Here is a 26,389-nt window from a genome sequence, read left to right as displayed (position 1 = left end):
GCTCCCCTCAATGAATCAGGCCCCTCCTCACAGCCCCACCCTCTCGAAGGTCTAACGTTATGAAGGCGAATAAGCAAAGCGTGATGGCCACAAGCCTGTACCCTGGGACCTCATTTTATGAAAAATGACATCAAGGCGGGGAAATAATCAGAGTAGTGCCAGTAGGTGGTGTTTATAAAGTTTTTATTTTCCGTTTTCTTAAAAATAACATTTGATTTCCTTTATGCATGTGTGAAGTGTACTTGTTTCCTTAGGCTGAGTTAATAGGCAGATAAAGACAACACGAGGCGGGGTCCCCAAGTGGAGGCGGGGTTGGGGGTGAGGGGAAGGGGGGCACAGGGGAGAGAGAGAGGGTGGGGTGACCCACAGGACGCTAGAGTGCCCATCAATGCACAGACACGGTCTAACACTTTGTTTTTCGATTTTTTTTAAAAGACATCTAAAATTACTGAGAGATACGATTTCAGCACTTAAATATACAGACGGAAATCCAAGCACTTGAACACAATTCTTAACTCTAAGCTCAGTTATTGCACATAACACAGTTTAAGTAGGCTTCAGGCTATAAAGCAATTTGCTCTGCTTGGGACTTCCTTGGATGTCTCGAGTCTCCTTCTGCAACCCCAGTGTCTCTTCCCTTTGACCCTTGCCAGCCCACAGCCTCAGGACGACGCCAGGGGTCAGTGGATTAGCCATCATTCTCCCCAAGGGCTGAGAGTGAGGCTGGGGTGAAATGGAGGGTTCCCATGTTGATCCCAATGGATCCCCACCTACTCAGAGGTGAAGCTGAAAGCAGATGGAGCTCATGAGAGGCTGAGTGGGCAGGCAGGCTGGTGCGAGGAAGGAAGTGTGACCACTGGCCACATGTGGTCACAGCCCCAGGGGGCCAACACCCCCTCATGCTCTCATCAGCGTGGCCTCCCTCCTCCTCCTTCCTGAGCTCCCACACCTCCTCCCTCATTGCCCCTGAACCCTTTCTGAGTGGTCTCCCAAGGCACATGTGTTCGCTCCAACTCTAACCTCCCCTATCTGAGACGCACCTGTCCCTCCCAGACCCACGTGCAAGCACGTCTGGGGCAGCCAAGGGCAGCTCCGGGGCCAGGCAAGAAACTTCTTTGAAAATTCAGTTGAGCTCTTTCCACAGGGCCTGAATTCCGCTGCCTGCCTAAAGCAGGGGAGTGGGGACAGGACAGAGAGAGGACACCGAGTACAGGGACATGGGAGGGACTGGGTGGCAGGCAGCTTGGTCAGGGGGCACACGTCTGAGGAGCTAAGGAGGGACCACCTTGCAACCTGGCTCAAGAGGAAACCTGCAGTTGGTCTGCCAAGTCACTCGGAGGCCTTCAGTCCACTGGGCACAAGCTACTTGGTCTGGCTTTGGGGGGCCTCAGTCCCCGAGAGTGGAGTGAAAAGCAGCGTAGGGGCTTCAGAGACAGGGCAAGGCTGGACCCCTGAGTCCCACCGGGGTCTAGTTTCGCGCTTTTGCTTTCTTTCTACAAACATATTTACAAGGTCATAAAAACGTGCACGACCAGAAGACCCAGGGACACAGAGGGGACATGTGACCCCAGAAGGGGAGGGTGGCAGCGAAAGGAGAAGGCCACGCCTCCTTCTCTACTCCTCCCCACCCCAGAACACCCCAGCAGCCCCAGTGCTGCCCCAGGGGACAGTTCCAGAAGTCTGAGCCAGGGCAGAGGGAAGAGACAGACAGACTCCAATCCTAGCAAGAGCAGGAAGTTTCAAGTAGCTCTGAGAGGAGAGGCTGCTCAGAGAGCAGAGGGCTGACGTGGACCGTTGGTGTTTCCCTGAACTGAGCCGGGGACCAGAGGGAGGAGGGGGTGGGAGGACGGAGTGGGGAGAGGGCAGACGGGACGCGGGGGATCTGGAACATTGCGACACCTTAATGACCAGAACTGTGCTGCAGAATGAGAAGCGGTTCATGGGGCTAACTGGAGTTTCGTTATTTCCCCCAAGGGAGGACTTGGAAGATGTTGATTCCAGGGTGGAGTCAAGAGGTGGATGGGTGAAGTTCTTCCATAAAGTCCAACAGAAGCAGCGGACTCTGCAGAAGCCACGGAGCCGGGCTGGGGTGCTTGCCCAGGACCCCACACCTGCCACCACCCAGCACACAGAGTGCCCCTCCTCACATGCCAGGTGCCCAGGGATGGTCCCTAGGCTCACACACATGTACACACACACACACATACACACACACACACACACACATGCATGCACTGTGCTCACCACACAATGAAGGTCATCAGAGGCCCAAATCCAGGTAAGAAATTCTTTACCAAAGGCTAAGAAATTTTGATTTCAACAGGGAGAACTGGATAGAGTTTAAAAAAAAAAAACCCATGGGGTGTCTTCTCATCCACCCTGGCTCCTGCCTGGTAAGGAGATTTGGGGGACCAGTGAGGTGTGGCCTCAGATTCTGGTTGCCTCAGACCTGTTCCCTCTGACTTTTCACAACCCCAAACACCTCAACTTGGAGAAGCCCCTCCGCCAGAGTGGCCCTAGGGGACCCTCAGAGGGGACAGAGGGAGAGCCCAGGGGCTGGGAGGAGTGGGGCTGGAAATGGCCTGTCCTGAGGAGGAGAGGTAGGGAAATGTCATGGTCTCCGAGGGCAGAAGGCTGCAGCTCCCCACCACTCCTTCACAGGGTCTCAGGGATGCTTTTGGTTGGTCTGGATGGGAAAGGAGCACTTATTAAGGGGTCGCAGAGGAGGTGCGTGCACACACACACATTACTGGCTAAGACCTTGCTTTCTGATCCTGGGCTCCTGGAATGGGCCAGGGGACCCCAGCAAGGGGTATGGGGGCAGGTGTGGCCCTCACAGGGCCAGGCGGACCTCACCTGCATCACAACTGCCTGCTGCCTCCACAGAACTGTCCAGGCCAGGCCCCCACCTGGGAGCCAGAGCTGTTCCAGGGTCTGACGTTCAGGGCTGCCCTGACTCCACACCCAAGAGCTCTGCCTGGATCTACAAAAGCAGACTCTCCTTGCCAAGCTGACCCCTTCTCCCCATCACCGCCCACCGCCCTACGCTCCTCTCCCAACAGCTTGGCAAGGCCATCCCCTGCCCTGACTCTCACTTTCCACCCCCAGCTCCTTCCCAGCCACCTGTGCTCACACTGGCTTGAGTTAGAGTCCAGCAAAGGGAAAGGGCTCTCTAAGGTGGGTGTCCTGGCTCATTTAGTCTGAGCCCGGGGGGGGGGGACATCACAACCAAATCAGCCAGCAGACAGCTCCCCTACCCTCCCTCCCTTCTGCCATGGGGACTCATTTCACAGGCCAGAGCTTGACTCCAGAAGAGGGAGGGAGAAGGGCAGGGGCCAGAGAAGACAGGGCTGGCTGAGGCGAGGGTAGCAAATCAGGACAAGGGATCCCAAGGCGTCAGGGCAGGACTGGATGGGGCTGCGGGGCTGGCAGGGGGCATCTCACTTAATCAGTTTTGACCTTGCTGTGTGTGTATGAGTGTGAATGTGTTTTAAAATCAACAAATGGAGAGAAAACTACAAGGAAGCCAATGTGTGGACCAAGGACACGTTGGTCAGTGCATGCCACGCACACACACACTCACACGCACACACACTCACACATCCAGTCCTCTCTGGTAGAGCCAGGTCCTTCCAACTGTATTTTCCCAATCCATTCGTAAGCTGCCTGCTTCTGTCCAGGTCTCTGCTGGCCCATCCCCCGGCCGTTGGCACCCTGGCCTGCCACGGTGCCCACGGGCCCTCTACCAGATGTAGCCTCCGTCATCCGCCTCGCCTGCCTCGCCCTCCTCCTCCTCCGCCTCCTCGCCTGCTTCCTCCGTCTCCTTCTCTTCCTCGTCCTCCCAGCCGACACCGCTCCCGAAGTCCCCTGAGAAGCCCACGATGTCGTCTGTGAGGGGGACAAGCCAAGGGGCAGGTTAGGACCCTGCTGGCTGCCTCACCCCCACCAGCAGGGAATCCCGCCTCGAGGCCCTAGCTAGGCCCTCGCTGCTGCTGGCCCTTACCACAGTCGGGGCTCCCGTGCATGCGGGTGCCGGTCAGCTCCAGGCCCAGCTGGTCCACACACCAGCAGTCGCCGCTGCTCTGGTCACACTGCATCTTCCGGTAGTAGCCGTCCTCATCGCAGCTTGGGATGAAGACTCCTGAATGGGGCAGGCCCGAGGGTTCAGAGCAGGGCTTTGGGGTGGAGCCTGGGGTGCACAGGGGCCCAGAACCCACCAGAGCCCAGCCAGTCCAGGTAATAACCACCCAAAAAGTCCAGATGTCCAGGGCTGGATGCCAGCATTTCTTTCAGCTCGACCCACCGGAAACAAGAAAACCACCTGCTCAGCCCCCTTGAGGGCTCCCATCCATCCCCACGGTTCCCAAGTCCTATGGGATAGCCAGTCTGACCTCATCGTGCTGGGAGCCCTCGGTGTTACGGCCACTCCTCTGCCTGGCTGACCCCTGTCCACAACGCCCAGGCTTCTCCTCCCAGCCCTCTGATTCTGACCTGCCTTCAGGGCCCATCCACTTTCCCTCAGGCCTCGGAGCAGCTGCTCCTCTGTCCACTCAAAGGTGTCTGCTGACATCTCCACTTTGGAGCTCTAGAGATAGACTCTGCCTACTTGGGGGTGGGGGCTGAGATATGTAAAAATGATAACACCCGGCACCACAGGACGGGCGCCCTAGGCCCAGCACGTACGCTGTGTGCGCCAGGAATGCAGACCAGACAGGGCTGCAGCCAGGAGGAAGATCCTGGCTTCCTGGCAGAAGTGGCACTAATGCCAGCCCCTACAGGCCACTGGGCTCTCGGTCCATATGGCTTTGCAGGAGGTTCCAGTGTCTGGTTTCAGGTGCAATGGTCTCATCGCCCCGTTAAATGCCAAGCTGCACTCAGGAGCTATGAGCCCTTAGACCTCTGTGACCCCCAGGCTGGCTTCTGTCCACTGTGCTCTCCTTCAGCATCATGAGTACACAAGCCACAACTGGTCACTCTGTCTTTCTGGTCTGTCAACTGGTGTGTTGTGTTTCCCCAAGTAGCCTGCATGCTTTATGAGGCCAGGGATCAAGTCTCTCCTGCCCATCGGTTCTGACCTGGGCTGGATTGGCTGTTCTCTCTCCAGGGCTGGCACGCAAGAGTTTGCTTGAAAACATGAGTATCTGCTGGTGGGGTGGGGCTCCTTCGAGCTTTGCATACATCCCTGCTGAACTGAATTGAATGGAGGGGTCTAGGAACCTTCTGTAGCCCCACCTCCAGCCCCGGCAGGAACAGGCACAAAATTAGGCACAAAATTAAAATACACTTTTTGAGGGGCCAGTTGGAAGACCTTGGCCTACTGGCTAAAAACAAGAAGAGGGTTTCCCTCTCCTGTCTTCCCAGGCCGGGGCCTTCTTGGGCTCAGCATCTTCCATGATACCCAGGGACTGGAACCTCCAGGCCTCAGAGGAACACTGAGGCACCTGCCTCCCCTTCTGAGCCCAGCCCAGCCCCCTCACCTGGCTTCTTCTTGGCCGCTTCCTGGATCTGGATGCGCTCCAGCTCCGCCAGGCAGGGAGGCTCTGAGGGAAGAGAAGCAGTCTCTGATGAGGGCCGTCCCATGGTGCTGGGAAGACTCCCTGAGTGCTACCACAAGGCTTAGAAATCCAGGCAGGGGGCTGTGCACAATGAAAATTCCTGGGCTCTGACACAGGGCTGCCCCACAGGGGTGGTGGGATGCACTGACCCTTCTAAGGTCCCCCAAAGTGACACAGGGATAAGAACACCCAGGGTCCGATTGGGGGAGGCTGTTACATGGCTGTGGGATGGGCTGAAGTTGCCAAGAAGCCCAGGGCTCTCTGAGGGTGTCAGGAACTCATGGGATGAGTAAACAGGATTCAGAAGAGAAGGTGGGGTGAAGGCACAGATTCTCCAGGGTGAGAGGCCCTGGAGGAAAAGTAAGACTAGAGGGAACATTAGACGGGAGCCTGAAAATAACTGGCAGCCAAATCTAACTTGTCTGTGACCTTGAGAAGTCCCCGAGCTCTTCCCAGAGGGAGCCCTGGCAGATTGCAAAATGAGATCAGTTCCCAGCCTCCTGCCCGAGAAGGCTGCTGTACAGAATGGACAGAACGTGCTTCAAAGGGCTGGGAAGTAAAAGCACTGGGGCTGTGCAGATAGCACAGAAGATCTGTGCAGAGGGATTTGTGATTTACTGCTCTGCACCCAGATGTTCTCACTTTATCCTCACAACTGTCTCTGAAGTCTTGTTATCTCCCAGTTCAGATGAAGAAACTGAACTTGGAAAGATTCAGTTGCCTGCCCAGGGCCCCAGACCAGCATGTGGCGGAGCCCTAGCAGAGGCCTCAGCCTCGAGCCACAGGTGCTGTGACTCTCCCCCAACACGGCCACAGCTGGAACCAGGCCAAACACCAGAGGCAGAGCACCTCCGGGCCGGGCTGGTCAGCTGACCCCTCAGTTCCCCATCGACGGTAGTTACCACTTGGCCTAGGTGATCTCTAAGCACAAGTCCCACTCTAGTTCAGGATATACAAAGCTGGCGAATGACACCATATCTCTAAGGCTAAAGATCACCTACATAGTCACATATTTGGGGCAAATACTGTGAGATGGGCCCCAAAGTGGAAACATTGAGAAGCCAAGGTAGCTTCAGCTTCAGGATCCCTCAGCCCCTTCTGAGCCTGCCAAGGGGCCCTCGAAATGTTACATTTGCAGTTTCTTTTTTTTTTTTTTTTTAATGGAAGTACTGGGGATTGAATTCAGGAACTCATGTATGCTAAGCATATGCTCTACTGCTGAGCTATATCCACTCTCTACATTTGTAGTTTTTAATACCCTTCCTTAAAGAAGGCCTCTGAAAGCGCATACACTTCAGAACCTACAAAATCCACGCTGTTGCCTGCCGAGCAAGGGAGTTCAAGTGCTGGTTTCCCTGGGCTCCAGCAGATGAGGTTCTGAGAGAGTGCAGGAAGTAGGGGGCGCTGGAGGAGTCCTGGGCCTGAGAAGGTAGCCAAGAAGGAGCCACCCCGACTCCCAAAGAGAGCCTGGAGCGAGGGGCAGGGCCTACACAGCAGAGCTGGACTGGGGCTGGGGAAGGGGCACACTCACTCTCCCTCCAGAAGCAGAAGCACCACTCAGCGGTGGAGACACGGCCGTCCTTGTAGGTGTCGCAGGAGTTGAAGAAGGGGCGGATGCAGACCTCATACTTGTCCAGGTTGATGGCAGCCAGTTCCATCTGGTCCAGGAAGAGGTCGGCACTGGTGTCCAGCTTGGAGAACATCCAGCCGATGGAGTCCTTGCAGCTGGCTCCCAGGCTCTTGTCCAGCCCTAGGGAGAAGGCTGCAGTTCAGACCTGCTCAAGGTAAACAGCTCCATCTCTCTGTCCATCCATCCCTCCACCTCTCCATCAGCCCCAGCCCTCTGTTCAGGGTCAGAGCAGCTCAGAATCTAACCATGGCTGAAGGCCCATCCCTCTGCCTCTGCATAGACTGCATCCAAACCAGTCAAAACCCTGTTTAGAAAGCCCTTGAGGGAAAATAATTCTTTACCCTCCCTTAGCTACCCAGTTCAGGGTTTAGCTTCCTTCCACCCATTTTAAGAAGCTCTTTCCATGGGCTAATTTGAATCTCTCCTGTCTGGCTGATGCCCACCTTCTTTTGTTCTGTGGTTTAAGCTCTTTGAGGGGCTCAGAGTCTAGCAGGAGGGAGCAAAAGGTGGGTGTTCTCAGTGCAGCTAGGTGGCCCCAATGCACACCTGTCTCCCCATCTCCCGCCCTCCTCCCAGACAGAGCCATCAGCTCCTGTACCACTGGGTGGGCTGGCCCCGCTGCTGGCTGAACCGTTCTGCTTGGAGTTCTCATGAAGGAGCTGGAACCAATCCCGCAGCCGATCCCCCAGGTCAGCCAGGTCCTGACCCGTGCACGTCTCTGCAGGCAGAACAGGAGAAAGGGGTGGAGGATGAAGGTGGGGTGAAGCAGTAAGCATGGTCCCAGCTTGGGGTGCTGCTGCCCTACAGGCCAGGGGGCTGGGTGGTAGTCAAGGACGCCAGAGGAGAGTTGGAAATCAGAGGCTCTCCCATCTTCCTCTTCCACCTCACTCCCCAGCACTGAAAACACACAGTAAGGGCTCCCTGTGATGAGGCCTGAGCCCTCCTGACCTGTGTAAACCAGACCTACAGCCCCACAGGTTTCTCAGGCCTGTCCCTGTTGCTGCCACTTCCTTCGTGCTGCAGACCTCTCGTATCATCCCAGGGCCCTGCAGGGAGTGCCCCAGGGGCCCTGGAGGTGAGCCGCCCCCCACTCCCAGCCTGGCTGTGGCCCAGCACTCGCTACCTGGTTTGCCATCATTACCTGGTTTGCCATCGGCGGTGGAGGTGGCGGCCTGCTCTGTAGGGCAGGGGCAGGGGCCCTCGCATCTCACCGTCAGCTGCTTGCTGCTCAGGCACGCCTGCTGCTCCAGCTTACACTGCATGACAAGGAAGGTTGGGCTGGGGGACGTGAGGCACTGCTGGGGGTACCCTCCAGCCCACCCCGCAGCCACATCTGCCTTCCCCGTTGGAGACTGCAGGGACAGACCCATGAACAGCCCGGAGGGGCCATCCTAGTCCCTCTGGAGGCCACGGGTGCACAGAGGTCAGGGGCAACAGGCCCCTCCCTTCATGGCCTTCCCAGTCACCTCCGCAGCTCTCCTGATAACAAACAGCTACTGGCTATTGAACGTCCGCTAATTCCTTGGCCTTTACTGAAAAAACACTCTGCTGCAGCTGTTAGTCAGTTTCCGAGAGGGGCTCATCTGTCCCTTGCCTTCAGAGCATTTTCCCCGGTCTCATCTGGTTTCTCCCCGTGGGATGACTGCTTATAAGAAGTGGGTCATCATGGCATTTTACATCATCTCACCTGGTCCCCGACAGCTCTGTGAGGGAGGAATTGTGTTTCTCATGCTCAGCAGAGAACACAGAAGCTCAGGGAGGCCCAGTGACTCAGTCAAGGCCATGCGGCTGGGATGGATGCCAGACCTCCCCATAACCTTCACCTCCCCACTGAGCAGCGCCAGGACCCTCAGACCACAGCCTCCTGCCCAAACCTCGCTTTGCCCTTGGTGTGGTGTGACATAGGGCTCTCCTTCTTCCTCTATCAGCTCTGCCTGCCTTCGCTGCAATTCCCCTCCACCCTGCCTCCTCCCTGCTTATTCTCTCTCCCTCTCTTCTCCCAGGGTGACCTCATCCCCTCCCCAACTTCAACCATCACCCACTGCGGTGACTCTTAAATCTGTATCCCACCCCAAAAGGGTTCCTAAGCCTCGGAACCCAACCCCAGCTAACAGTCCATGCCCTCCAAACACAGAGCAACTCCTCACTTCTAGGAGAAGCTTTCACAATCAGTCCCTGCATTTCCATGGTACTTTAAAGTTTATACAATGCTTTCACAAATACTGTCTCATTTAACCCTCACCAAAATCCCATAAACTGGGTATTTGTTCCCCCAACCACTGTTTCCTCCCACATCATCATCTCATGGAGAATTAACTTCCTCCTGCCCCAGAATGCCTGGTACTTGCTGGTGAAGTACCCTTTCCACGTGGCAATCCGCCCATGGAAAGATTTCAACCCCCAACACCTGGACGGCAGAGCTCCTTCCTTCCACTGCCCTCGGTACTTTCATGAACCTCACTTACTCTGACTTACAGTTACTTGCCTCTTCCAGGCCCTGCCCGCCACTGCACCTGCCCAAGGTCAGGGCAGGGTCTGGCTCAGACTCTTGGGCAGCCCAGCCCAAGGCTCAGTGCCCCTAGTGTGGTGGACCACACTGAGTGCGCTGACCCCACGTCAGCACCGGGAGCCCCACAGAAGGCCTGGCTGAGCTCCTGGTAGCTTCAGGTGTACCCCACCCACCCCACCTGGGGCAGGGCTCCTCACCACCGAGCTGTAAGTGTGGCCATCAGAGCCGCAGACCGAGGCGAGCTGGGCCATGTGACAGGGCTTACACACGGTGTCTTTGTTTCCATGGAGTTTCAGGGCAGGCTGCTTGATCCTACAGGAGGAGCAAGATGGAAGAGCACAGGGATGGAGGCAAAAATGAGAGAGGGATAAGGGAAGGGAGGGTTCAGAAGATTGGTTCCAACAAGAAGCCGTTGTTGCAGAGCTATGGAAGATGCAGCTGCCTCCCTGTCCCTGACCACCCTCCCATCACCCCAGCCAGATCCTCCCCTAGCTCATAAGGGTAGAAGCCCCAGGGCAGAGTACAGACCCCAGCTTCCCCTTTCCAGCTGAGCTTTCAGGCTGCAACTCCAGGTTCAGCTGGAATGGCGTCACACTGGCATAAGGGGTCAGACCAAATGAGGTTGCAAACTGCCAGCCTGCCAGCCACATGTGTCCTGTAGATTCATTTTGTTTGACCACCAGGAGGTTTGTTTTTAACTGGGTTATTCACCAACATTTGCAAAATGGAAGAGTTCACATAAAAACCTGGATTCCTGGCCTAGGTGAAATGGAAGATATGGAAGTCCTGGTCCTGACTTTCCCCAGGGCCTTGGCTCACCAGAGTGGTCTGCCACCAAGCTCCCTTCATGCATTTCCATTACCTGTCAGGCCCCTACAGGCATCTAAGATTGCAACCCCGATACTCTGGTCTCTGATTCTATGATTCCCCAGGAGTCGTGGAGTCAGGGAGGGTCTTGTCCTTGGGCTGGAGCTAAGGCCTCAAATGCCCCTCACGCCTTCCCTCCTCTGAGAGCCTCAGAAGCTACAACCTTAAATATTTCATGAGGTCGTTCCATGGCAGAGCTGGAAGGAACCTCAAACTATCTGGACCAAGCTATTTGTCTTATGGATATGGACACCAAGGCCCAAAGAGATGTGCATTGCCCTGTGTCCCACAATTTGGTGACTAATCTCATACAGTGTAGTGGTTTTGAATGATGTCCACAGATTCTTTGACTCTCCTCCCTTCAACAGATGGAGCCTAATTCCCCTCCCCTAGAGTGTGGCAGTACTTATGACTCACTCCTAACAAACAGAAGTGGCAGAAGTAACAATGCATGACTTCTGGGATGTCATAAATGACATTGTGGCTTTCTTCTTGATCTCTCTTCCTTGGATGACTCACCTTACAGGAAACGAGCTGCCATGTTGTGAGGACACTCAAGCATCCTTATGAAGAGGTCCACTTGACTAGGGCCAACAGCCAAGGGAGTGGGCTCAGAAGTGAATCCTCCAGCCCCAGTCCAGCCTTCAGATGATGCAGTCTCAGCCAGCATGTTAACTATAACCTCCTGACAGTCTTTGAGCCAGAACCAGTCCAACAGAACCGGTCCAATAGAACCATGTCTGATTCCTGGCCTTCAGAAACTGTGTGAGATAATACACATTCGTATGATCACCCAAGGCCCTCACCTGTGCTCTAGCTTCTTGCGGCTGATGCACATGGCCCGCTGGTAGCCCTGGGCGATGCACACCTTGTGACGGCTGCACTTCACCTTCTGGCAGGGGTCCTTGGTGGTGTCCAGGGCTGTAGGGACACAGGGTGAGGACACAAGTCACCTGGGAACCAGTGCCAGAGAGCCCAGGAACCCCCAGCCCCACTTCTCAGCTGGAAAGCCCCTCTCTCCAGCAGCCATTGGTAACCAGAGTTCCTAAGCTCAGAAGTCCCACCCCTATCAGGGCCTGGCTCCCCAAGGAGCCTCCAAGGCCACAGTCAGGACTTGCCCTCTGGTCTCAAGTCCTCAAGGGTGTCAGTCATCTTCCCCTATCTGGGAGGGGCAGGTTACCTTCATCTCCTTGTTGATTGTCCTCCCAGCTCTTGATGTAGTCATCCTAGAGGACAGAGTGGGTGAGGGAGAAGGGAAGGGCTAAGATTTACATCCTAGAGCTGAACTTCAGCTCCAGGACCAACAGAAGAGATAGCTGGCTCACTGCTGCCACATGCTAATTGCCATCATCCTTGTGGCTTCCCAGATGACTCCTGTCCACCCAGGCCCTGCCAGCTCCCTCCCCCAGAATCTAACCCCCTAAACCAATGTCCAGAATCCCTTCCAGCTTCTCCCGTAAGTTTCTTATCCCCCATGCCCCTCCCATGCAGGATACTTCAGGGAAGGAGAAATCAGGGTGAGGCTGCAGAGGGAGAAAGGGAGTAGGGTGTGCAGCTGCAGATACATAAGCAGTGGAGCCCCAGGCAGTACTCACCTCCACCTCCTGGGGATCGGGAAGCAGCAGCAGACCACAGGCAATGGAGCAGGAGGAGAGAGGGAGAGATGAGGATTTCAGTGTGAGGCCCACCCTCAGACCACATGGTCCCAGAGCTCCTGAGGCCACATCATGTGATTGGACAGTGGGCAATGGTCTTTAATGGCCACAGTTCTCTGACCTCTATGGCCTCCAATTGGAGGGCAGTATTCCTATGTCTTTACTACAGACAGCTTCAGATCTGGGCCCACTCAGGGCTGGCCCTAGGAGCAGTAGAGGTGAGACCCATGGCTTTGAGAGTGAGGCCCATCCCTCTACTGGAGGCTCTGAAGCTGGTCCCAATGGCCCAGCCCCACTTCTACCATCAGGACGGATGTCTGAGGGGCCCACACATCCTGGGAACAGTGATTCTCATGCCTGGGCCCTCGTTGTTCCAGAAATGCCACTCTCTCCCCTGGCCAGGGTCCTCCCTTGGCAGTTTCCTCCCCTGACACCTGCCTACTGTGAGAGTGAGGCAGGAAAGACCTCTCCTCTGGGCTGCATGAGGACTATTTTTCACTCAAGGTGTGACTTTCCTGCAGAGCTCAGATGGTGCCCTGAGAGATAGAGGAGCTAGAGCCCCTCCCAATGGCTTCCTCAGTTACCACCATCCAGCTCCAAATCCTCAGACTCAGACGGTCCTAAGAAAGTCCTCTGATGTCATGTGTCCCAGGCCCCTCTGTGTGCAGGAGAGGCCGGGAAGCCCAGAGACAAGAAATGATCTGACCCAGGTCCCACCACCTCAGAACCCCGGTCTCCCAAAGCCCAGCACAGACCTCTCTTCCTCCCCTGGGCCTGTGGACCCCACAGTGGTCAGAGGCCGAGCAGCTCCCACCTAGCCTAGCTCACTGCACAAACCCCAGCTCATTCCAGTTTCCCTACTTTCCCCTGTGGGGCAAAGACAGCTGGTGAAAACCAGCAAACAGCTCCCAAGGAGTTCCTGGTGGCAGCTCCAGCAGGCACGGTGGCAGGGAGCTTCTCAGGACTGGAGGAAGCAGTGCCCAGGAGACAGCTGCTGGCCTCCTCTGGATGGGGCTCCAGGCACCAGGGGGCAGGGGACAGGAGGAGCCACGGGCAGCTGCTCCCCCCATCCTGAGTCCCATCCAAGGATCAGTGCTGTGCTAGATGGGGGCAAAGGCCCCACTGTGGGGAAGGGGCCAGATCCCTGTCAGGTCAGGGGAAGAGGCATGGGGCTCCTGCGCCAGAGGGCACCCCAATGGGGGCAGCACAAAGGAGGGCACCCACAGGGCTCTGAGGTCTCTGATGTGTCCCCCAAAAGTTGACAAGCATCAGAGGAACAGGCAGGGGTAAGAGCACTTATCAACATTGCCTCCTGGGCAGAGGCCAGAAAGGGGCCAGGCTGAGCAGGCAGTTGGCATCACACCCAGGTAGAGCATGCTGTGGTCAGGTGTGCACTTGAGTGTGTGCTTCTGCACACGTGTGTGCAGTCCACTGGGCCTTCGGTGCACATGTGCACGCTCACAGGCCTGTGCCCTAGAGCTCGTATGTGTGCAGGTATGTGTGTCCTCGTCTGTGAGCCTCTGCACACACGCACACATGTGGAGCAACAGTGTGTGCTGGGTGTTTGTAGGAAAGGATACTTCAAGGCAGTTCACCCAATGCCAGATGCTTTTTATCTACAAATGAAGTAACAAAGGCCACTTCTGAGAGCAGCCTCGTTTCAAACGTGGAGGCCAGGGCTCTCCCTTGGCTTGGCCTTCCTGCCTCTTCCTCAGAGAGAGGCCCAGGTGGGATGGGAAGGAAGTGGGGAGGGCAAGAGACCAGCGGACATCTCCCTGTGAGGGCCTGGCTGGCAAGGCCTCTGCTGTCTCTGTCTTGCTTTCACGTGTGTCTCTGAGCATCTATTTGTCCACCTCCCCTTCTCTCCTCTCTCTTTCTCCCTCTCCCCCTTCACTCTGCCCACACCTGCCCCCACATACATGTCCAAGCAGCCAAGTGTCCCGCAGTCCTTGGGCCCAGGAGCAGGCAGGAGGAAGCCCACAGGTGGGACTTCTGGGGAACCTGGCCTGGGCAGCCCTCTGGGCACTGGACAGACCAGCCCAGGCTCCTGGCTCAGGCACCTACCCGATTCCAGAGGGCATGGCCAGAGCCTTCTTGAGCCCCTGGGTCAGCTTCTAAGGAGACCGCAGGGCAGCTGACAGGGAACCCAGGCACCATTTCTTTCGTTTGCCAGGGCCAAAAGCAGCAGCTCTGACCCAGCCCTTCTTCTCCAGGAACTCGTCAGGGTGGAGGGGTCTGTTCCCTGGTGTCCACTCCACCACAGATGGGAAACGAGGCTGAGAGTGACCAAGTGGCAGAGCCCAGGGTTACAAGGTTGGGGCAAAAGTAGGAACTGGTCTCCATTGAGTTGGGGTCTCCCCATCAGCTTCATTATTCTCTGGGAGGGGAGTGGGCGTGAGGCTGTGAAGAGGATGGGGGAAGTGGCTGGTGTGAGTCACCTTCCCTCAGCCAACAAGGTCTCTGTGCCCCCGGACCCCCTACACCTGAACTGGAGCAGGGAGGGCCTCGATGCCTGCTCACTCGCTCCCACACTCCGGCCCTGCCTTAACCTCCAACAAAGCTGGGAGCAGAAGCCTTTGGGACTCAGTGCAAAGCAGGTTCTCAAAGGTCAATACCAAGAACTTCTGACTAGAAATCCAGGTGGAAGTGGGGAGAGGGAAGAGAGGGCTCTAAGGAAGGGGCTTTCACCATCCGGCTGCCTGTTAGAGCCCTGGTGGGAAAGAGCCATCTCCATCCGCTTGAGGGTCAGACTCCTTCCCCTGGTTTGGGATACAGGGACGGAGCCCCTTCTGTATACAAGCATCGCCCTGGGTTTTAGCTAAGCTCCTTGTCTCCAGTGTGGTGGCTGAGGCTGGGGGAATCCTAAGTGGTTCTGGATCCCAGAAGAATGGGAGCAGCCGGCCAGAGAGCGGGATGAGGAGGAGAGAGGGCCCTGGAGTCACACAGAAGCCCGCGCCTGGCTGCCAGCACACCCGAGGCAAGACCTTGGCCTGAAGGAGCTCAGCAGCTATGTCCCGGGACCACCTGGAGATTAAAGGAGAGGGTGTGTGAGGGGTGCCTGGTGTCCACAAAGTACTCAAACGGAGGCTGTTGTGGCAGAAGAAGAGACCAGAGACTTCAGGTGGAGAAAATGCTGGAGGGGCAGGAAATGGGCAGGGAGAGGCCACATGAGGAGCCCCTGCAAGTGCAGAAGGAAGAGGCCACCACCCAGAGAGCAGAGACCAGGGAAGGTGTGAGAGGAGTGGCCACCAAGGGGTCTCGGTGGGGGGCAGGGCATGATGAGGAAGTCCTGTGGGTGGCATTGGAATGGCTGCTCTGGGGGCGCAGCCCAGGGACACACTGAGGAGCCCCCAGGTCAGCTGTGGGTTGGTCCATCTATAAGCTGAAAAAGAGGTGTTTGTTGGCAAGTGTGAGTAATGCCTTTCAACACAGTGGTGTCTATTTATGGCACCCAAGTGGGCTCATTAGCAATTGTGAGAAACGGTCTGATAAAGGCACCAGGGTCTTCTAAGGAAACAGGAGGCCAAGTTCTGCCCTGGCTCTGCTGCCAGTTAACCCTGTCCCTCCCTGAGTAAGAGGGATTTGGAAGGGCCCATCTCCAGTACTCTGGGGCCAGGGTCAGGTCGGAGGGGAGACGGGCCATAGGCCGAGATCCAAAGTTCTAGGCAAAGGAAGAGCCATCTATTTTACCTTGTTAGTAGAACGAACCATGACCAGCCCTGCACCCAGTGGTGCTCAGCACAGGGCAGGCACGTGGGAAGGGATTAGGGATGTACAAGTGCACCATGGCATGTATTTCGTGATGTTTTAAATTAAGTCCTCTTCACATATGTCTGTCTTCCTTTTATTCTCCCACTTGTGTAAATTGGGCAAGACAGACAGGATCAGCCCCACAAAAAATGAGAAACCTGAGGCTCAGAGAGGCAGGGCAACAGGCCAAAGGTCCCAAGACAGATGAGGAGCCAGGCCAGGACTCCCATTCCCGACACAACCCTCTATGAGGAACAGTCTTGAACTGGGAGGAGCCAGGGGAACAGGCAGAGAAGAACTGCAACCTGGAGTCTGCCCTAAACTTGGTTCACTGTGTGTCCTCAGCAAGTCACCTGCCCTCCTGGGGTGACACGTCCTCTTCTGTGTCCTGTGGGTGCCTCTCAGCAATGGCTGCACATTGGAACCGCGGGTAGAGCTTTTTAAACCCTCCACCGTCCAAGCACCACCTGAGCCCACTGGGCGGCGGCTCCCAGGGCACCCCTGGTGCTTGTAGGCAGGCAGCTGAGTGAGCCCACAGCGACAGCTCTCAGGTGTAAGGTCCTTCCAGTTCTGCCTCCCGTGTCTAATGCTTTTATCTTCTCTGGCTGCTTCACCTTTCACATAGGGCCTCAGGGAGGAAAAGGAGCTGCTATTCTCCACCCTCTGAGAGCAACTCACACAAGGCAGATACTCAGGCCCGCTTGCTGGAACCCGACTCCTGATTTCCAACTCCAGGCCTTTTCCTTTGGAGCGCACATCAATCCACCCTCCTCTAGTTTATGACATCAAGCCAAGTCCTGTCCACCTCCTACTGTCCCTCTGGCCTGCCCTCCCCTCACCACGACCACTGGTCCCACCCTGCCAACCCTGCCTCAATTACTGCAGCATCTCCTCTGAGCTCTCCCTGCCCCCGACCGTCTTCCATACCCTGCAGCCACAGGGATCTTTCTAGAACATAATCCTGATCATGTTTCTCCCTGCTTAAAATCCTTCACTGAATATACAACTTGCTTTCATTTTGAAAAAAAAAAAAATGTTTGAAGGTGACTAGGTAAAAAGGATTTGTACCAAAATGTTAACAGTAGTTTCCTCTGGGGGAGAGGAATACAGAGAATTTCAGCATCTTTCTGCCTTTTCCCAAGTTTCCAAAATTTCTATAATGAACATGTATTATGTAATGAAGGTGAAAAAAATAAATATATTTTTTAAACCCTCACTGGTTCCCGGTCACCTACAGAAGAAAATCCACCTTCTTTTGATCTGTTCCTGGCTAGTCCAGCCCCATGCCCTTCCAGCAGATGTTTCAGCCTGGCCAGACTTTGGCACAGCCTTCTCCCGTCTTGGGAACTTGTGTTTGCATCCAGCCCCCGAACTTCTATTCATCTTTCAAAACCTGGCTCAGGCACTGTCTTCCCTAACCCCACCCCATATCTAGCTTTTCTTCAGGTGGACTGCATCTGGTAGAAGTTTATTATTTCTCTGGTTACACCAAGCAATGCCATTGCTCCTGCCTAATTTAGATGACCAGTTCCTTGTAGGTACAGACCATACAAAGTACACCTGTCTGTGCCAAGCACCTGGCAGAGAGTAAAAGTACCCTAATAATAGCTAACATCTTCTCAGCAGTTACCATGTGGGAGGCATTATGCTAAGCACTTTATACCCACTCGCTCGTTGGAATCTTCATAACAATTTAAGAGAAAAATTACTATTATTATCCCATTTCTCAGGTGATAAAATTGCCTGGAGAGGTTAAGTGATTTATGCAGGATCACACATCAAAAAGCACAACAAAAGAGTACTGGCACCCCCAGAACTGAGATTCCCGAACTGTGCTCCTAACCAGGATTCTGTATTGCTCTGTAAATAGCAGATAAAGAAAGTTCCAAGCCAGGGGCTGGGCCCAGGAAGCCCAATCTCAGCCCATGGGTGGTTTCTCCCACCACACCAGCTCTGCTCCAACCCCCAGGCAGGGGGTCCTGCAGCCAGAGCAGAGGGATTGGCAGTGGTGGGAGAAGACACCTGGGGACCCGCCCTTCTCCAAGCATTTTCCAGAACCCCTTTCACATGCCCCTGGTTCGGCTGGTTTGGAGCTAACCCATCTCCCGCTTTGATCTCAGCAGCTCAGCCCCGTTGCCATGGAGACAGGGCCCACTGTGCCAAGCTGGGGGAGAGATGGTGGTGAGTGCGCAGGCCTAGCCAGGCTTAGGGGGCACATGCTGGGTGTTTCCAAGGGCTGTTTACTTCCTGTCATTTTAATTAGCACCCAAATCACCAGCTCACTTCACAGCTTGAATTAACCCAATCTCTCCCAGCCTCTCCACCTGGTTGGGGAGGATGGTATGCAGCAGTGAATCAAGCAAAAGAGCAGCACCCCAGGGCTAGAAATCACCTGGGCAAATCTCCATTTACCTCTTTACAGCACAGGTGAGGGGGAGGCTGACACCCCTGCCCCAAACCCAACGTGGAATCAGGGCACTGGGTATTCGCTTGGCCTGGCCTCTGACTGCTAACAAGAGCCTTGCCCTTGCTGGACCCCCCCTCCTTTGCCCTCCTCCCTGGAAGGCCCCGGTGTGGTAATGGCTGTGAGACTGTAAGAGCACTTTGTAAACTGTGAAGCTGTCTACATTCAAAAGCCACAAAACAGGACCAATAAGGCCGGGTTCTTTGGCACACACGGTGGGAGCCTGGGAAACAAGGTGGGCAGGAGGCACTTCCAGGTCTCACAGTCACCAGGGGCCTCGAGTGCAGACTTTTGATGTCATCTCCAAATGAGGATCTACAGCCAGAGGCACCTGGACAGTACCGAAAGATGTTCATCATGAGACTTTAAAGAAACCACAACTTAAAAAAGTTTTTTGGTTTTTTTCTTAGTGGGGAGGGGAGTAATTAGTTTTATTTATTTATTTAATGGAGGTACTGGGGAATTGAACCTAGGACCTCAAGCATGCAAGGCATGCGCTCTGCCACTGAGCTATATACCCTCCCCACAAAACCACAACTTTTGTAACCCTGTTATGGCATTTCTTCATTTTTCAATAGACCAAGAACCTGTAGAAATGGAAGTGGGCCGGGCCTCCCTCGACCCATGAAAGGCCCTGTAGCTGGCAATATTTTTGCCTCATTCCTTAGGCGAAGGGAACTCTGAGAGAACCCAGCCCCCCGAGAAGGCCCAGGAGCGGGGGAGCTTGTGACCGGGGGCTCCTCCTGCCCCTCCCTGCAAACAGCTGGGGAGCACAAAGGGAGGGACCCAGAAAGGAATGAGGAAGGGTGAAGAATGGGCCTCCTGGCTCCTTCTCAGCTGAGGCCTGACACCCCCATCACAGGCCCAGGCAGAAGGCGCAGAGGAGGCTGGGAGGGGAGGCAGTCACTACATATTTGCCCCTCTCTCAGAGGGCGCGGCTGAGGCTGTGTGATGCCTGGACAAACAGACGGAGACAGGTATCTGGCAGACTCCCCACCTCCCACCTCCTCTCCCCTCAGAGGAATTTCCTTGGAGGATAAAAATGTGCTTACCACTCTCTGCATGCCAGGAGCTCTACCTGGCCTCACATATGCCCACGCCAACACCCCCAACCCCAGATTCTGTCTCCACCGCTTGGGGCACCTCAGGCCATGACCCCAGTCCCTGGGTTTCTGGTCCAGGCGGCAGCTCCAGGGGGCCGTAGAAGGCAGAGAACAGGGAAGAGGTACAGGGGAGAGGGGGCTTGGAGTTCTGTTCTGAGCTGCTTCAGGACCTCCGTTCCCTTTCTGGAGCGTGAGTCGGGGGTAAGATTTAAATCTCAGGGATTTCTGAGGAGGGCCAGAGACTGGAGCTGAGGAAACCCAGGCACGGGATAGTGAAAGAGCATGAGGCCGTGAGGGGAGAGGGGTTCTCAGATGTCTGATCTGTTTCATTACCTATAAAATGTGGGGGCTCAGTGCTTAGTGCCAAATGCTCCTGAGGCTCCACAGATGGCCCTCCCAACTCTCCCAAACTGAGACTTTGACAAGAGGGAAAAGGAGCCTGATTAAGTTCAGACTCTTCCACCTCCTCTGACCTGAGCAAGGGAAAAGGGATCAGGGAAGGAGTCAGCAGGTTGCATCTAACTAAGCAGGAGTAAGATACCGGCCAGGCCTGGCTCATCTTTCCTGCTATGTGCAGCCCTGACCTCTTCTCAGATGCTGGGGACGAGAGTTGCAGGGACAGGATGCCCTGCCTCAGGGAACCTGGTCTCCACCTGAGGGAGCTCACCTACCTGCAGGTCTGATGGAGGGGCGGCCTTCTCTGTGGGCCCACTGAAGTGGGGGGAAACTCTGAGCCCCCTACTCCTAGGCAAAAAGGGGAGGGTGGCTGCAGCCAAGTCCAGGCCCACAGACACAGGGGAGAACAGGGAGGCCTAGGGGACAATCTTCCTTCACAGCATCATTCATTCCCTTATCCTACAAATGAATCATTGGAGAGTCAGGGTGCTGGGGTTCTAGTCGTGATTGTCCCAATGTCTCAAGGTCCCCAAATAACCAGCATGGCTCAGCCCAGAGCCCCAGCTCCCCCTTTGCCCTCTGCCACCTAAGCCCACAGTGCTGCTTCCTGGAGAAAAGAGGGAGGTGCTCAGAGGACAGGGTAGTTAAGATCTTTTCTGGCTCTCACATCCCACAGCACATACTTTATACTGAGCACCTACTATGTGCACATAAACCCCATGCAATGCTCTGAGGATGGGCTGGTAAGGTCACAAAGCAGTCTGTCCCCAGACCCTGCCTTCAGGGACTTGCCTTGGGAGGAACGTGATAAACACATATTTAAAATACCAACAGGAGGACTCTTGAGATGCAAGCCCATGGTGTAAGCAATGCCACGAGCAGCACCAATATGTGCCAAATGAGTTTATGGCCAAAAACTGTTGCAGGAGCCCCAAGGAAGGGGGTCAGAGGCTGGGTCATTGTGAAAATCATATCACCCTACAGCTTGCAGCTGGGCCTGGTTCTGCCCACCAAGATTAGACATATTTTCTTTGTGTACAGACCTAAGAAGACCCACATTACACCTGCAGGGAAACATACAGCAGCAGTGCCCATCCCCGGCTTGGTGTTGGCCCCAGGCTGCCACCAGGCCTCATTTCCCATGTTTCTTAGTCTCTAGTTAATACATACCCTACCCTAATATAGTCATAGATACTTCCTCAAGAGGACAAAGAATATCCCTTCCCTAAACCCAAAGCCTTGCTGTCCAGCCTGTGGCAGGGGTGGGGTCGGGTGGGTGAGGTATGTTGTGCAGGTGGAGGAGCTATTGATGGGCCTCAGTGCCATCTGCCTGGAGTCACAGACTGATAAGGACTGTCCATTAAACCAAGGGGGAGATCAAGGGCCAGAAACGTGACGTGGCTCCCCCAAGAAGGCATGCCCTGGGCCTTAGGGTTTGAGGCAGGCTAGAGCTCTTCTACTCCTCCAACAGCTTTCTGACCTTCTACAGAATGGAGGAGGTGGTGACGGCTGGCCATCCTCTTCAGACAGCCCGGACGCCAAGAGAAGCATAAAACAGCCTCTCTAGGTGAAGAGGGCCCTTCTCTCGCTCTCTTCCCAAGGCTCAGAGCCCCGCTGGGCGTACAAGAGTCCCTCACTGTGCTGATACCACTGTGGGCGATGCCAGCCCCTCCAGTGTGGGAGAGGGTTTGCAACCAGGGTGGAGGAGGAGGCCAGGACCCAGCCTCCCATCCCCAAACCCCAAAGATGGAATCCATTCTGATCCGTTCTGGGGTTCTTCTTACACACCCACACTTACCCGCAAACATCTGTGAAACTCATTCCCACACCTGCACTGGTTTAGGTGTGGAGGGGAGGGGGAAGGGTGGGATGGTAACAAGTGAGCCCCTTATTGGCTATATTTGTGGCTGAAACTTGCTACTGGCCTACTTGGTGTTCAGATCTGCAGTGAGTGAGTGAATTAGTGAACATACATCGATGTCGTTCTCATGGAGACGGATGCATGGTGTGGACTAGTCCCAGAGAGGCTGATACATCTGGTAGTTTTTCTAGGGGGCTGGAGGGTATTGCCTGAAATGGATGCCCTCCAGCCCTCCCACAAGATGCCTTCATGTTTATACAACTGTTTCCATCTTCTAGACTGAAACTGAAGTTCAGAGAGGTCATGTGATGTACCTGGCATCACATGGCCATGCAGTGCAGGGTCAGAACCTGAACCCAGATCTCCCAACTTCCAGACCAGAGCTCTCCCAGCACCCTGCGCTCCTGCCTCTCTTGGGTGGACAGCTGCCTCTGGAGAGTCGCTAAGCCGAGAGGTATGGAGCAGGCTGGTGGCAGGCTCCCAAAGACACTGAGAGCCTGGTCCACCCTCCTAGGAGGTACTGCTCCTGCCCAGGACATCCTTAAGCTCACAGGGCACAAGCCAGGGTAGACTGTTTCTTTCCATTTCCACTGAGGGTTAGCCTAGATTTCTTTGAAAAGCAAAGTTGAGTTAGATGACCTGGATTCAAATCCCAGCTCTGCCGCTTACTAGCTATTTTACTGTGGATGAGATACTCAGCTTGTGCCTCTGTTTCTTCAACCAAACAGGGATGGACTCTAAAGTAATGATAACTACCTCACAGATCATTGTGGGGCACAAGAGGCAGCACGTATAGAATGCTGACCACAGGGACAGACAGAGGTAAGCACTCACTGCAACCAGTGATTCCACATTTATTAACTGTGTGCCTCCCAGGTGCCAAGCACTGTGCTAGACACTCATAAACATAATTAAAATTTAATAGAAATGGAGTATAAAGCAGAGAAAAGCCAAGAAGAAAAAGAACAGTCAGTGCTGCCCAGCTAGCTCTTGGATGCTGTGTAATGGACCTGTCTCCTCTCAAGTGTCCATTTCTAGGAGGACCTGGATGCTTTGTTCCAAAGACTGCAGTAAAATCCCACCCACTTCCTCAGGGAGTGAATCTGGAGATGGATGCACCGAAGAGCAGGGCTCCAAAAATTCCAGGCCTGCCCAGCACAGGACACAGCCAGATCCCCATCTCCTCTGACTTGAAATTCCCTCCTCCCCAGCAGCAAGGCACCAGGCATTAGAAGAGATCTATCCACACACATGTGAGAGCCCTGCGCCCACTGGAGGGGAGGATTACTCTGCCGATAAATCCTTGACAGGCCCCTACCTCCCCAGTAATCCTAGCGCTCAGAGAAAGAATGCTAAGCTGAAGTCCCTGCTAACCAGCTCAGACCAATTCCAAGCTGGAGCAACGGCCCACGCTTTCCTTCCCTTCTTCGTTCTCCTGACCCTTTCGATGTCACTCCCTCCATCTCCCCCCAGCAATTCGGTCCACACCATTTAATGAGACATTTTTCTCTCCCACGCTACTAACTCCTTGGTCCTATTCCCCCAAAATATTCCACTCTTCCTGCTTACCTCCCTTCCACCCAAAGTGGGGGCCCTCCACCACTTTGTGATTGATTATCAACAAGATTTAGGTTCAACCTGGCAATACCTTAGAGGTTCAAAAGAAACTCCTATCTCTCTTTCCAGGAGCCAAGGAGCATATTTTCAAGAAAGCCTGTCTGATAAAATGTACGTAAAGCCCATTGCTACTGTGCCCAAAGAGAGGGCCTTCAGTCCCTAGGGTGGGAAGTGGGGCCTCTACTAACAAGGGAGGGATAAGAAATGCCTGCAGTCCTGGCACAGTCCCTGTGTAGTCTGTGCACTGCACAACTCCAGGGGGCGCCATTTGCACAGAGGCACCCCTGGAGTCATCAATGCAGTGGCTCTGAGCTAGCAGTCTCCTGCATTTCTGCAGAAGCTGCCAAAGGATCCCCAGAGCCAGGACCCCCTGCCCAGCCTTCCTTGTCTTCCTTCTCTCCCTGAACCTGTTCTCCCACAGGGCTACTTTAAATGGGGTTTTAGAATAAATCTCCCTTATAAGAGCCTGAGGCCATTCAAACCAATCCGTGCCCTGAAGTTTCCATGAATCTTATGGGGAAAGTCCTGCAGGATTTCAATCTAGAGCCTTTCTTCTAAGCATGGAGGAAAGGGGAAGTGACTGGCACCAATACAGGAAGACAGGTGGGCAGCTCTGTGCCAGGGGGTCAAGTAGTCGGTCATTTATCCTCACCCACAGAGTAGGCTATTGGAAATAGGTGGATGAAGGGAGACAGAGAGGAATCGTTTCTTTTTAAACTTTTACTCTTCTGATTAAGCATTTCTTTTCCCTCTGACCTTCACCAGTCCATTCTGGAAGATCCAACAGCCAGCAAGTCAGAGGGAGGCCTGGACCAGTGACACATGGATTCTGGATGGGCTGGCCTGCTGTCGCCCCCTCACTGCTGTGGCCGGGCTGCTTCCCAGGCAGCGGCAGGAGACTGCAGTTAATCTGTGCTGGGCCTGCAGGGGACTCAGGAAAAGCCTTGCTGGACCAGCCATGGGGTGGGGCAAACCACCCACCCTGAGGCCCAGGCCACTGAGGCCTGAGAACCAGGTAGAACGCAAGCCTTTCTGATGAATTACAACCTACAAGTTTGACTCTGGAGATAACGAGTCACTTGTCTCACGGTAACAAAAAGATGCGTATTTCTGCCTCTTTCCATCATTTGGCTGGGTATCGTATGAGGCATGTGTGTTTTAACATTGCTAAGTAACTTCTGGAAGTACACAATTTAAGACAAGATAAGAAAGGTCACGATGTAGCTGTGTTATGCTAGGTGGGTCCGTGAGAGTATCTGGGGAATGTGGAGCAAGAATTGGGGTCGCAGAAGAGGCTCTCTGGGGACAGGTACCAGCATTCCTCTCCTCCAGAGCATCCGGGCCCATCCCCCACCTCACACCCCCACCCCGCCCCTCTTCTCTGGGTCCCAGCCACGCCCTCTGCCCTCCCAACTCCTACTTCCCCTACTGGGAACACAGCAGCCTTCGGTTTCCCTTCTGATCTACAGGTGCCCGTAAACAAAGTGCTGCAGCGCCGCCGGCTCCTCCGCAGCCGCCTCCCCATCCCCCACCCTGCAAAGTTCGGCCCAAGGTTAAGCCGGGGTTCCGGTGGGCGTCCACGAGGGGTTCCCAGACCCAGCTTCGGGGCTCTCCCCTCTGCTTTTCAGGTCCACTGGGCTACAGAGTCTTCCCTCTGGAGTTGCGCCCCCTCTTCTGGGCTGCGCAGCCCCATGAAAGGTGGGTCCTGGAAAACCAGCTTCCCTTCGTCCTCGCGTCCCTCTGCAAGGGGACCCTAGACCTGGCCCTGGCGGCCACCCAGAGGTGGCCTCTGGTATTTTCACTGCCTTCACCCGCCCCTCATCCCGGACACGCCTTTCACCATCCCGCCTTATGAGGATTGCTAGGCTCCCCCCTCCGCCCCCGCCAACACCAACCACAGGCTCTGTCCCCTTCTGTTTCCCCTCCCCCAAAGCCCAAGATGGGAACAGAGGGCAAGCGGAAGACGATGCTACCTTCCCCGCCGGCCCCACCCAGACCTGTCCCTTCTGCAATGGCCCGTATGTGAAGCCTGCAGCATCTACCCAGTCGCGGGCACACCTAGGGGTGGTACACCCCCCAAAAACAGAAGGGGAGTAGGTCGGAGGCCCAGCTCAAGCCAGGGCCCCCGCTCCACCCTCCCTGCACCCCCTTGCATCCCGCACCACTCTTGCATCCCGCACCCGTCTCCACACCCAGCCTGAACCGGAGACCCTGTGGTTAGCGCGCGCCCGCTGAACAACTCCTTGCCGGGACTCGCCTAAGGCGGGTGTGGGACTGTGGGTCCTAAGCCTGCCAGCTCCCGGGCCGAGGGAAGGGGGAACACAGGGAAAGATGGGTGCGCGTTGTTTACTCTGTGTGCAATTATTAGCCCGCTGGGCTGCGGGAGCCTGTAACTGCGACGTGCAGCCGCTGCTCCCAGCCCCGGGGTCTCTGCTACAAAGCTCACTCCCCAAACCCCCACCCCGGCCCTCGCGTCCCTGCATACTCACGTCTCGGAAGCGGTTCCAGTGCTTGATCTTGCCGCTGTACTGCGAGATGGACGACAGCCATTGCTCGTCCTCCATGAAATTGCCGGGGGTCTCGCCCTCCTTGAGCCCTTTGGCGTTGCCTTCGGCCAGGGCGGCTGCGGCGAGGAGCAGCAGCGGCAGCGGCAGCGCCAGCCGCCCGCAGCCCGGAGCGCGCATCGTGGTCTGGGTTTGACCTGGGGAGGGGGTCTTGACTTCTGCAGTATTTTAATGTCCTTCTTCCCACCCAGCAGTTGGCGAAGCAAATGCCGTTGTCTTCCTCAGCCTTCCTCCTGCGGTCTGATTCCGGTGACAGACGGATAGTGGGTCGCGGCTGAAATGTGACCTGGTTAGGAGATGCACTTGTCTGAAAAAGCCCAGGGCTGGACGTGGAGAGGAAGAGAGAATCAGTGAGGCTGCGCCAGCAGGGGCCGTGTCTGTAACTGTAGCATCAGCATCACGTTTGACATCATCATAC

General features: G+C 55.3%; 2 protein-coding genes across 3 annotated transcripts in view; both read right to left on the bottom strand.

Moving 5' to 3' along the window:
- Positions 1-166: 166 nt before the first annotated feature.
- Positions 167-26,317, bottom strand: SPOCK2 (SPARC (osteonectin), cwcv and kazal like domains proteoglycan 2). Of its 2 annotated transcripts, XM_010984190.3 has the most exons (11): positions 25,897-26,317; positions 12,157-12,165; positions 11,742-11,787; positions 11,368-11,482; positions 9,892-10,006; positions 8,327-8,441; positions 7,784-7,903; positions 7,087-7,305; positions 5,478-5,540; positions 4,004-4,141; positions 167-3,888 (listed from the first exon to the last, which is right to left on the bottom strand). In XM_010984190.3, exons 1-11 carry the CDS (start codon positions 26,089-26,091, stop codon positions 3,743-3,745), a joined length of 1,281 nt encoding a protein of 426 aa, XP_010982492.1. In that variant the 5' UTR covers positions 26,092-26,317; the 3' UTR covers positions 167-3,742. The 2 variants fall into 2 exon arrangements, with proteins under 2 accessions (XP_010982492.1, XP_031316957.1); XM_031461097.2 differs by lacking the exon at positions 12,157-12,165 and having other exon boundaries at positions 25,897-26,316.
- The window catches only part of ASCC1 (activating signal cointegrator 1 complex subunit 1), an 87,685-nt gene continuing 87,553 nt past the window's right edge, over positions 26,258-26,389 (bottom strand). Inside the window, exon 11 of the transcript XR_004139607.2 lies at positions 26,258-26,389. The gene's annotated coding sequence lies outside the window, so the exon portion shown is untranslated.

Source organism: Camelus dromedarius, chromosome 8 (genome assembly GCF_036321535.1).
Source record: "Camelus dromedarius isolate mCamDro1 chromosome 8, mCamDro1.pat, whole genome shotgun sequence".
Classification (NCBI taxonomy): Eukaryota; Metazoa; Chordata; class Mammalia; order Artiodactyla; family Camelidae; genus Camelus; species Camelus dromedarius.
This window is presented reverse-complemented; position numbering and strand designations above follow the sequence as displayed.

What these genes read in the sequence shown, in the direction of transcription:
- SPOCK2 (XM_010984190.3), bottom strand. Translation starts at nt 26,091, where the DNA reads ATGCGCGCTCCGGGCTGCGGGCGGCTGGCGCTGCCGCTGCCGCTGCTG. An exon ending in CACCGCCGATGGCAAACCAG is followed by an intron (nt 7,904 to 8,326) that starts GTAATGATGGCA and finishes TTCTGCCTGCAG; the next exon opens with AGACGTGCACGGGTCAGGAC. An exon ending in CTTCTGCTTCTGGAGGGAGA is followed by an intron (nt 5,541 to 7,086) that starts GTGAGTGTGCCC and finishes CTCTTCCCTCAG; the next exon opens with AGCCTCCCTGCCTGGCGGAG.